General features: G+C 37.9%; 1 protein-coding gene across 1 annotated transcript in view; it reads left to right on the forward strand.

The window, feature by feature from the left end:
• Positions 1-12,220, forward strand: part of LOC113893436 (lymphoid-restricted membrane protein) — a 45,041-nt gene that overhangs the window by 19,625 nt on the left and 13,196 nt on the right. The window contains exons 8-14 of the mRNA XM_027543428.1: positions 517-567; positions 4,201-4,278; positions 6,596-6,652; positions 8,029-8,088; positions 8,193-8,257; positions 9,051-9,150; positions 11,320-11,454. Coding sequence (XP_027399229.1) covers positions 517-567; positions 4,201-4,278; positions 6,596-6,652; positions 8,029-8,088; positions 8,193-8,257; positions 9,051-9,150; positions 11,320-11,454 — 546 coding nt within the window. The remainder of the gene's footprint in view (positions 1-516; positions 568-4,200; positions 4,279-6,595; positions 6,653-8,028; positions 8,089-8,192; positions 8,258-9,050; positions 9,151-11,319; positions 11,455-12,220) is intronic.

The following is a 12,220-nucleotide window of genomic DNA, read 5'->3' on the forward strand; positions in this document are numbered from 1 at the left end:
TGACCTCCTACAAGCAACAGTTTAGCTTAGCTTTTGCTTCAACAATAAATGTGGAGACTGGACTCACTAAGTATCAGGTGACTCTGCAAGTCTCTATGAATACATTACAGCAAGGACTCAGTCTGGGACCACTAAGGAGCTTCTGTGTGGAAGTCATGTAGAGCAATGACCAAGAGCTCACCTTTGGGAGTCAGACTGAGAACATGTAAGCCCTGTTTCTGAGGGCTGTGTAACTTTAGGCAAACCACATAACCTTTATTTTTTGTTTTCTCATCTTTCCTTCTCTGTCATGGTTAGATTGAGTCAAGGAGGAGAGTGACTTTTCACTGATACCAAGAAACTGGAAGCCAAAGGCTTAACCCCATATTGAGAATATTTTCCGACTAGGCTTATGTGCAATATGTCAATGCTATATTTAAGGTTGCTGAAAAAATGTTGATGACTCTGGAAGTAAATATTTGTTATTTTCATAAGCTTCTCAAATACTTTTAAATTATGTTTCTCTTAATAAATCAGGAGACAGAAAACCGGGCTCTGATTCTTAAGATTCGGATTCTCCAAGAAGAGGTATGTTGAAATTGTTAAGCAGACTATACAGATAAATATGGAAATCATACAATCATGGGTCCTGACCCTGGATTCATATGAAATTCAAATCATACGAATTTCAGGCTCCTGTGGGCAAAATACTAGGTTGCTTTGTCAAATGACAAATGAGAAAGAGTAGACAGGATTTTCCTGTTTGGACAGAAGTATATTACCTTTGTAATCCTCCTCATGTATTTCCTTCCTCATGTAATTTCATGAGGAAATAGTATTTAAGAAATTCAGACTTAAGATGAAATGAAATTAACCCATCTAAACAGTATGCAAATCAAGAAGGAAAATGTAGACGTTATTTAATAATTTTCCAATATTATTCCACAAAACTAGATGGCAAAGGTCATTGATTCTAAGACCTAGATCTTAAATTCTTTGACAGTCTGACCTTGGAAAAGCCATTTATCTTCTGAGGGATTAATAATACCTATTCTCTACAGTTACTTTAAAGGTTAAGATAATTATGTGAAGCCATTTCGTTAACCATAATATACCTATATATATTAGTAAATATTAGTAAAATCTTTAAAAAAAAGAAAACTTTTATGCAATATATATTTTTAAGCAACAAAATCAAAACATTGAAAGAACAGGTAGAAAAGCTATTAGTAAGTTACTATTTTGAAGAAAAATTCTCTATAGGTACCTTTTGAATGTCAATCATTATGTATAGTTTTTTGGTTGTGCTTTATGTAAGTTTATTAGAGTTATTTATTAAGCTGCAATGAATGATCTGAAGAGTTATCCAATTCATGGCCTAAGTGGACATTCATAATGGATTGCAAAGGAACAGCTAAAGATTGGAAAGAAATCTTGTATTTTATTTAGATATATTACAGCTGCCAGGCCAGGTTTCCATGAAACTAGTGCTTTTGAAGTAAGTTCCCAGTGTAAGATATTTTTCTTCTCATATTTAAGATGATTGACTACCATCAAAGAATTATAGCATACCAATTTAGAATTGAGATAGAAGGAAGGAGACTTAGAACTCTTCTTCATGAGATGACATTACGATGATTGACTTGTGTTAGAAAAGGCATATAGATGTCACTAAATTTCCTTTAGGAGATAAAAATCTGATGCATTGTGACGAGCACAATGGCTTGGGTAATTATTCCACCGAGTGCTTAGTCACTCAGTCGTGTCCTACTCTCTGCAAACCTATGGACTATAGCCCGCCTGGCTCCTCTGTTCATGGGATTTTTCAGGTAAGAATACTGGAGTAGGTTGCCATTTCCTCCTCCAGGGAATCTTCCTGACCAAGGGATCAAACCCACATCTCCTGTGTGTTCTGCATTTGCAGGTGAATTCTTTACCCACTGAGCCATTGGGGAAGCCAATTATTCACTTACATTTATTTACTTCTTATACACACATTCACTGGGAGATAGACTCTATTCTAAGTGAATATGGACTTAAACAAAATAGCCTGTGTGAAACTAGCATGTTAGATGAGATTAGTGCCACCGAGAGAAGAAGAACAGAAAACGGCAATTTAAACTAGGGTGGTTAGGGGACTTCCCTGGTGGTCCAGTGGTCAAGACTCCACCTTTCAGTGCAGGGGATGTGGGTTTGATGCCTAGTCTTGGAGCTAAAATTCCACCTGCCTTGTGGTCAAAAACACAAAAATAAAGGTTTACTTTATAAACTCTAGCTTATTGGGTGGTTAGGAAAAGTAGAACTGTGAAGTTAATTTTTGGTTAAAAACTATGAGGCTCATCTTGAATAGCACTCATGGCAGAGGAGATAGCAAGTCCAAAGTCCTCAGGCTGTAGCCTGCCCACCATTTTTAAGGTATAACAAGATCATTGTGGCTGGAGCAGAGGGAACAAGTACTACAAGGTGCTACAGAGAGTTGTGGGGACCTGGACCCCCAGGATCTTATAAAGGCATTGTTTGGACTCTGGTTGTTTATGCTGAGTGAGATGGGAGCTGCTGAACAGTTTTGAGCAGAGGAGTAACATCATATAATTTCAGTTTTACCAAGATTTCTCTGGCTCCTGGCTTTAGAATCAACTGTGGGGTGAGGGAAGAAGTGAGGAGACCAATTAGGAGGCTCTTGTATTAATATTAAAGCAGGCAAAAGTCAGTGAAGGCTTAGACTGAAGCAGGAACAAAAGTAGTGGATAAAGTATTCAGGTCAGTAAATGCTTTATAATATCCCAAAATATTTATTATATATCCAAGTAATATGTAAAATTCACTTCTTATAGTTTCTATTAGAGAGTCCCTTGGACTGCAAGGAGATCCAACCAGTCCATCCTAAAGGAGATCAGTCCTGAATATTGATTGGAAGGACTGAGGCTGAAGCTGAAACTCCAATACTTTGGCCACCTGATGCGAAGAGTTGACTCGCTTGAAAAGACCCTGATGCTGGGAAAGACTGAAGGCAGGAGGAGAAGGGGACAACAGAGGATGAGATGGTTGGATGGCATCACCAACTCAATGGACATGAGTTTGAGTAAACTTCAGGAGTTGGCGATGGACAGGGAGGCCTGGCATGCTGCAGTCCATGGGCTTGCAAAGAGTTGGACATGACTGAGCGACTGAACTGAACTGAATAGTTTCTAATGTCTCAGTGAAATACAGAGCAAAGTCATTGGCTGAGAGTGAGGATGTTGGAGGAAGTATTGGAAGTTCAAGGAGAGATAAAGAATGAAATAGGCTAGGAATTGGCAAACTTTTTGTGAAGGACATGATAGTAAATATTTTTAAGCTTGCCTGGCTAGAAGGACTTTGTCACAACCACTCACTTCTGCCATTGCAAGGTGAAGGTGGCTAAGGACAATCTGAAAACAATGGGCTCAGTTGTGTCTTAATAAAGCTTTATTTATAAAACCAAGTAGTCAGAGTTGGTCTCTGAAAATGGAGAAGGGTAGTTGGTACAGTTTGCAAATCCTTGCTTTAGGCAAATGGCCATTTGAATAGATACGATATAATCACCAGAACCTTGAGATTAAAGCTTACAAATTTAATATGTGACCTATTGGTTTATTTGTATTTCTCTTTAACAATCGTTATCAGAAAAGGTGCTGGCATGGAGTGGATGGCAATCTGAAATTAAGAAAATACTAAGAAATAGGGGAGAGCCAAGGGGATTGAAGGGATGTGGAAGTAAGAGATTGTAATGATTGGCCGTGAAAGAATTTAAGCTGAGTCAAGAGGTGACTGAGTTCATAGGAAGGTGGTAGGGTAATGAGAAAGTAGTGGGATCATTGGATTGCAGGTTCCAGTGGGGACTGAAGGTTTGTTGTTGCACAAAGAAGTAATCTGGAAAGACAAGAAGTAATGGTTGAAGAGGGAGATGCTTTTGCAATTAAGGTAACAGAAGGGTCACAGTTGCTGTAATGACAAATCTGAAGGTGTGTCTAGGGAGTGAGTGGCCCAGGTAGAATGGAAAATAAGGGATTACTGAGAATATTCCTGGATGATCACATTAAAAAGATTGTTATTTTTGGACAAAGTCTAAAGTTCTGTCCCTTAGTTTAAAATGGATTACGATGTCAATGATGAAAATATCACTTTCTAAAAAAGACTTTGTGATGTCCTTTTATGTTTTTTTTGGTCTAAATCTAAGAATACTATCTTACTTTACATTAGAATGCTAAGAACATTATGGATATATATAAATTGGAAGAGAAGATTGAGGACTTGTCTAAAACTGAGAAAGAGCACCAAGTAAGCACTTCTCAAATACTGGTAAAATATTTTCTTGCATCAAATTAATATTACTTTATGAAGGTGTTTGTGACTCATTGACACAATGACCTTTCATTATAAATTTTGAAATTTGTACTCTAGATGTCTGAGTTATATAAAAGACAGCTTCTGCTTTTTTAATGTAGCAGCTTTACTGATACATAACACATATGCCATTAAATTCACTCAGAGTCAGTGGTTTTTAGTATTAAATATATTCAGAGTTGTGCAACCATTACCAAAACCAATTTTAAAATACTTTTATCATCCAAAAAGAAATCCCTTTAGCGGTCATTTTCCATTCTTTCCCAACACTAGACAAACACTAATCAGCTTTCTATCTCCATAGATTTAGTTATTCTGGGCATTTCATATAAATGGGGTCATATACATTATATTGTCTTTTGTGACTGGCTTTCTTCACTGAGACTAGTGTATTAAGAGTTCATTCATGTCTTAGCATATATCATTGCTTCATTTCCTTGTATTGCTGAATAATAGTCCATTATAGGAATATAGCACATTTTGTTCATTCATCAATTGCTGGACATTTAAGCTGTTCCTACTTTTTTTTTCTTTTTACTATAATGAGTAATGGTGCTATGAATATTCATGTATAAATTTTTGTGTGGATGTAAGTTTTAATTTCTCTTGAGTATGTATCTAAGAGTCAAATTACTACATCATATGATAACTATGTTTAACCTTTTGAGGAACTGCCAGATGTTTTTCCAAAGTAGCTATACCATTTTACATTTCCATTAGCTATGTATGAGGGTTCAAATTACTCCACATCCTTGCCACCATTTGCTATTATTTATATTTTTTATTCTAGTGACAATTTCTAATTTAATAGTATCTAATTTTTCAAATTATTAAGTTAGGGAAAAGTTCAGCTATTGTACCTTCTTAATGCAAAAAATGAGAGATGGAAAAAAGTCCATCTTGATTTTTTAATTCAACTCTATTGAATAAAGAAATTATATCTTACAAAAATGATTTTTTAATCTATATTGATAAAAGTATCTATTTAGTGTATATTTTTGTTATATCTGCCATATTTTATTATCAGGAAACAGAAAGTGACTATTACTAAATTCAGGAATTTGTGTCATGCTTTTTGTTATCTCTGATGGTTTATTTGAACAGTATTTTTTGCTTTATTATATGTTTGAAATTCATATCATATGTGGAATTCTCACTTTTCCTAGCAGACACTCAATTCCATGTGTGTATGTACATATACATATATTATAGCCATTATAATGTAGACATTAAACACTGATTTTATTCTAGGAATGACTGTTTTAGAAAATATAACTGCCATAAACTAGTGGTAAGAGCCAGAGAAGATGTGGATTCAAATCCTGTCTTCTCAAGTTAAAAGCTTTATGGCAGTGGTGGTTTAGTCACTAAGTCTTGTCTAACTCTTATGACCCCATGGACTGTAGCCTGCCAGGCTCCTCTGTCCATGGGGATTCTCCAGGCAAGAATACTGTGGGTTGCCATTTTCTTCTCCAGGGTAAAAGCTTTTAACCCCAAGCAATTAGTTAACTTCTTTAAATCTCAGTTTTTCCATCTATTAAATGGGTACCTCATCCACAAGCTTGTTGGAAACTCAAATGAAAGGATTATGTGAAAATACCTCGAGGACTATAAAGGAATATCAAACATGTATGATTATGATGATAATTCTACTTCTGACTATGCTATTATTTTTCCAAGTTTTCCATTCAAACAATATACATTTTTCTCAATTACATCCTACTTAGGAGTCTATGCCAACAAGCTTGCTTTGGTTTAAACTGATAATATCCTTAATATTCACTTTGCTAAAAGAAAGCTTGAACATTTTTACACTGTTTTTTAAAAGAGGAAGAGCCTTTTGCATGCTCATATGGAGTCTGTGTTCATGTCCTACCTAGATTTTTCTTTTCACCAAAAAATGAACACACTCGATGTCCTTTTATTATGTGAAGTGTGAAACAGTGGGAAGAGCCCTTGGCTGAAGTTGGAGACTCAGATTCTAGGCTCTGTTCTGTCACTTACTAGGTGTGACATCGGGCAAGTCTCTGGATAGTGCTGAGCTTGGATTTCCTTCCTGGTAGAGAGAGGGCAATAACCTTGGCCTTGAGGGTTGTTGTGAGGCTAATGGGAAGGTTCTTTATAAAGTGAAAAATGCATGCATATAAAAAATGCTTCAGAAACATGTCTCCTGATTGTGCCATGATTTTGTGGCATTGTCTTTTACCAAAGCAATGTCCTAGTGGCCTTCCCTAAATGTGTTTCTTTTCAGATGCAGTTACACATGTATGAAAACACTTTGCTTAATACAGATGCAAGTTTACAGAAGGTTGGTACTGTCTCTGTCCATGGAATCCTGGAGACTCCCTCCAAGTAATAGAGGAAGGCGATGATATTTGCATAACTCCACCCCTGTTAAAATATCTGATTCTAATATTCTGTCATAAGGCATTTCTTTATTTGTAAGAATAAAAATTGTTCTTCTGAGTGAAGAATATTGACTTTTCCACTTGGGATATTTAACATATCCTCTGTAAATTCTGGTGATATTCATTCCTTTATTCAACAATATTAGTATGCCAATTTGCCAGTCATTGGCTAAATAGTGGTGATGAAGTGTTTTGTTTTGTTTGTCTTTTGTCTTTAATTGAACCCACGCCCCTGCTGTGGAAGCGTGGAGTCTTAACCGTTGGACCAACCGGAAACTCCCTGTGATGATGAAGTTTTAATTCATAACAACATTAACGAATGTACAGTCATTCATTTCAGGGAAAAACAGTATATCCCGAGTTATGTTCTACCTAGTTTGACTGATTAATTTGATAGATAAATATTACTCTATTTATATTTGTCTCTCATGATCATAGCCTATTTGGTAACAAACTTTCCTGGCTACAGCGATGCTGGTTTGGTGGTTTTAAGAGACACAGAAAGGACGCAGCCTAAGTTAATAAGCTTCCACGTTCAAAGACAGGAAGGGGAAGGAGGAGCAGTATTTCACTTCCTTTCCCTGCAGTTTATGACATTTCAAAGGCATCCTTAGCTTGTGGACATTGACCAGAATACTGACTATGGTACCAACTGTGTCTCCTCCTCATGGGCAGTCTCTCCCCATGTAGTGACATTGTAGTAGCGATGACTGCTCACTTCCTCCATAACTTTAGTCCTTCCACCACTCTGCACTCCCGCCCAGCACTCGTAAGATACTTCTCAGGCCCCAGGCATCATGCCATTCATGGGATACAACTACAGGTCAGGCACTGACTGTACTCTCTAGTCTTGGAGTACAAACTATGATTTTTAAAAGATATGGTTTGAACTGGGTAAAATTGGATGCTTTTATAATTTATTAGTCATTTTGCAGGTAAAAACTGCTTTTTTTTTTTTTTTTCCCTTAAATAGGCCGTAGTAATAAAATTTTGACTTGGATTTTAACATTGCCTTTCAGGGTATGGTTTCACTGGACCAGGCAGAGATAGAACATAATAACACAGTCAGATAATAGATGCCTTGCTACCCCTTATGTTTTTCTGTAGTTTTAATCACAAACCCAGACTAGCTGAATTTTCAAATCATGAGATTCGTAGGTCTCATCACATCATTAGGCATATATAATTCTTCTTTGACTCAGATTGCTAGTCTAGTAAATGTGATTTGGTAAACTCATACATTTATTTGCTATTAATTCTCTCTCCTACTTTTCAGAAGGATGTAAGTATAGAAGAGCTTAAGTCAACGATCATAGAATATGGAAGCATTATTGAGGTATACCATAATAATCTCACAACTTGCAAGGTGGGGATTTTAAACGGAAATGTGAATGTCCCAGTAGAGTAACACGGGCAGCCTAATGTTGTGTGTGATTCCAGAACTTACGAGGGGAGAAAAACAAGCTGGCTCAAGAGTTACAGCACTTACAACAGGAATTCATGATGTAAGTACAGAGTAACCTCTCACCGACTTTCCGTCACGTGTCCCCCACTCCACAGTATTCACCGGCTGAGCTGTGTGCAGTTCTTTGAACATGCCACGTTCTTACCTCCTGTAACTTTGTGATGTTTTCTCAGCTTCTCTCCTAAGAGTACAGATTCCTTCACACGTTTTCCATCAACCTCCCTCACTCACCCTTACTTTTCTCATGTCTTGAGATTAAGTAATCTTTCTGAGTGCATGCATGGCATGTTGTTTTTACGTTTTTCCTGACACACTCTACCTTGTGTTATCATTTGATTCTGATTTTGTATAACATGCTAGTCCAGAAGTCCATAAGCAGCAAAATGAGTAAAGTCAGTGGGGTAAGCGCACATGCTTATATTAGGGGGGTGAAAACGAAAGTACCTTAGCCAGGTAAAGACGGGGTGTTACTCTGCTTAGCTCCAGATAGTTGTTACATTAAGAGTATATGGACCCAGTGTGACCACATATTCTGATTGTTTAAAGAAAAGCAAGACATCTAGATTTTTAGTGAAAAATTTAAAAATTCAACGGCTCCAATTCTTAAAAAGAAAGTATGGCTTACCTGGTTGCAACGACCTAGAATCACTAGTGTGTGCAGCACCTGGAGGGCAAAGACTACCTCTGTTTCTCTCTGTAGTCTTACGTACCTTATGACGTCCTTATACAGCACACATAAGTGCTTACCGTTTGGTGATAAATAAATCTTATTCTTGTGACTTAAAACATAAGGCATACCTAACCAGACCAGACTACTGTTGTTTTTTTTTAAGAAATGGAATGCAATTAAATGTCAGTGGAGATCATAAAAGTGTCGACTCTGAAGGAGTAAAATCGCTACACTGCGAACTCATTCTTGCTCAGTCTGCAGAGGTAGGTAATTACCATCAAATGGAAACCTTTACAAAAATAATCAGCATGTGCAATAGCTTGCTATTAAGTAAAGGTCTGTATCTTGCTGAAGATCACCCATGACATTTTGAGGGACTCCACTGATAGTTTGTGGAACCTAAGTCTAAAGTTTCTTAGCCTGGAAGAATGAATCTTTTTCAAGTTATGGCTGAAAACTATAGTGAGACTCCAGCATGGGGTATGGAAATGTGTGTTCAGTGAATCTGGACTTTAAAAATCTTGATATATTTGTATACACACAGATACAGTGTGCACACACACACACACACACACACACACACATATATTTGGCCACATGGCATGCGTGATCTTAGTTCCCCAAGGAGGGTTTGTACCCAAGTCCTTGGCAGTGAGAGCGTGGGATCCTACCCGCTGGACTGCCAGGGAATTCTCAAGAAATCTTTACTATCTTGATATTTTTCAGGACTACCTGCAGTGATCCCCAGCCTGGGGTCTGAAAGATTGTGGTAGAGATCATGGACTATTTTTAGTATTTCTTCAAGTCCCAAAGTAAATGTATCTACCAAAAATTTACTTGTTTCATTTACATTGTTTTATGCAGAAACATGAAATTTCTTTGCTTGAGAATATAATTGTACAGACTTAAATTAATGACACTGATTATTATATTCTGAACATAAATTAGCATTTTTATATATTTGGGGTTAATTTTAAAATAGCAAAATGAATTAGTGCCTTAAAACCTCCAGCCTGTTGGTAGTGCTTTACAACAGGGGTGGAAACAGTCACACACCTTCTTGTGAATGCAATGTTGGAACCTGACTCCCTAGTATATTTTTGTTCCTTTGCACTTTCCAGTTGTGTGCTTGGAATGCTAGGAAATGTTTTCTGGCAGATTGCTTTCTTTCACTACTTGGATGGTCTTCCCATGTTGGTAGATGATAGATTTGTCCAGAATGTCCTCCTGTTGACAGCTGTGCTATGACCTTGAAAGGAGAGAATGTCCTTGGGGCAAATATCATTTGAATATCTCCTGCCAAGGATGCAGAGCGACATATGTTGCTTCACCTAAGGCATTCTCAGGCAGTCTTGAACATTCTGCTGAGGACTGTGCTTTCCTGACATTCTGTTGCAAAGACGCGTCATTTTTTTTAGTGTGCTTTTGAAACCAAGCCGAACTGCCAGACTGAATGACATGGTGGCTAATCTACCACAGCGATGTGTTTTTATCCCCTGTCCTCTGAGGTAATAGTGATGCCAAGATGCCAGCCTGTAAAGTTTTATAATTCTGAACAGGGGTTAAACAGCTGGCAACATTCTGGTGCTGAAGTTTATCTCACTATTGGATTAGGAAGTCTTTGCCTTCTAATTGGAATCTGGAATAAGAGCCCAATCACTTTTTTCCAACTGACAGCAAGGAGGAAGTTAAACGTGCTGTTGTCATATATCTAAAGTATGAGAGGACGCAGAGACTTGGAGAGAAGTATGAGAAACTTGCTTTGTGAAACATCATCTGAGAGCATCTTCTATGAGTGGAAGAGAGACAAAAACATCTGTCTGTCTTCAGTGGGATTTGTTGAATGCACCCTCCCGTGACCAGCAGTTTTCTTTTTCTGAGAATTTCTTTCCTGTTGCTTCTTTTCACAAAATTAGAGCTGTAGAAGTTTATATCATGTAAATGTAAATGTTATCTATTAGATATATGAGTGTCCTTTAAGAATGAGTAAATGTTAAGCTGAAGGCATCCAAGAGAGGAAATGAGCAGTTTGGGGAGGGGTGGTGTGTAAAAGTAGTTCCAGGTGGCGCTATGGGTAGAGAACCCGCCTGCCAATGCAGGTAAGATGTAAGAGATGTAATGATGTAAGAGATATGGTCTTAATCCCTGGCTCAGGAAGATCCCCTGGAGGAGAGCATGGCAACCCACTCCAGTATTCTTGCCTGGAGAATCCCATGGATAGAGGAGCCTGGCTGGCTACAGTCCACGGGGCCATAAAGAGTCAGACACGATTGAGTGACTTTAGCATGCACGCATGAGGATTTCATAACATAATTTAGAGTGTTTGATGGGGATCATTACATTGACCCATGGGCATCATTTTCATAAAATAAAAATAATGAATATTCTTTATTAGGATGACAAGGTTGTGGACATTTTGGTAATTGTTTCAGAACAATGAAACTGAGTGGCAGTGCAATTTAATCAGCTTGTCATCTCTGGACATGATAATGGATGAAGAAATGCTGCTGTTACTGACAGAACTTGAACAAAAGGGAGTGGAGTTCACAGCTACGCTTCAGAATCTGGTATTGTATAACATCTGCATATCGTATGCTGTTTCACTGGCCAGCAAGATCTACAGATAACTGACCTACAGCCTGTTTGCTGAGCACAGGCGTATCTATGTGTTGAGAACAAAATATATCCTACTATGAAATGAAAAGATTTTTCTCAAATCTTCCTAATGTGCATCTTCTAATTCTGGGTCAATCAGGACTAACAGGCTGACCATTAGGTATAGATTGCTTGAGCTTATATTCCCTACAAGTTAATCTTTAATATCAGAGGGCTGAAGACTATTGAACTCCTTCTAGCTAATGACTAGTACTTCTTTTTCCATTTTAATTAAAAAAAAACATTTCTTCATTTATTTTTGGGTGTTGGGGCTTAGTTGTAGCACAAGGGATCGTTTGTTGTGGCACACGAGCTTCTCGCTAGTTGTGGTACGTGGGTTCCAGAGCACGTGGGCCGTGTGGTTGTGGCAAGAGGGCTCAAGCATTGTGGTGCACGTGCTTTGTAGCATGTGGGATCTCAGTTCCTCGACTAGGGATTGAACCCCCGTCACCTGCATTGGAAGAAAAGTTCTTAACCACTGGATTACCAGGAAAGTCTCTCTCTATCTCGATTTTTGCCTGGGAATCCTAGATGATCAGAGAAAGCTGAGAGCAGCATTTCCTGTAGGTATTTCCAGTTCCTTTCACAGTGTCAAGCACACTGTTGTTGTTTAGTCACTAAATCGTGTCTGACCCATAGCCTGCAGCATGCCAGGCTTCCCCGTCCTTCACTGTTTCC

This window comes from Bos indicus x Bos taurus, chromosome 5 (genome assembly GCF_003369695.1).
Source record: "Bos indicus x Bos taurus breed Angus x Brahman F1 hybrid chromosome 5, Bos_hybrid_MaternalHap_v2.0, whole genome shotgun sequence".
NCBI lineage: Eukaryota > Metazoa > Chordata > Mammalia > Artiodactyla > Bovidae > Bos > Bos indicus x Bos taurus.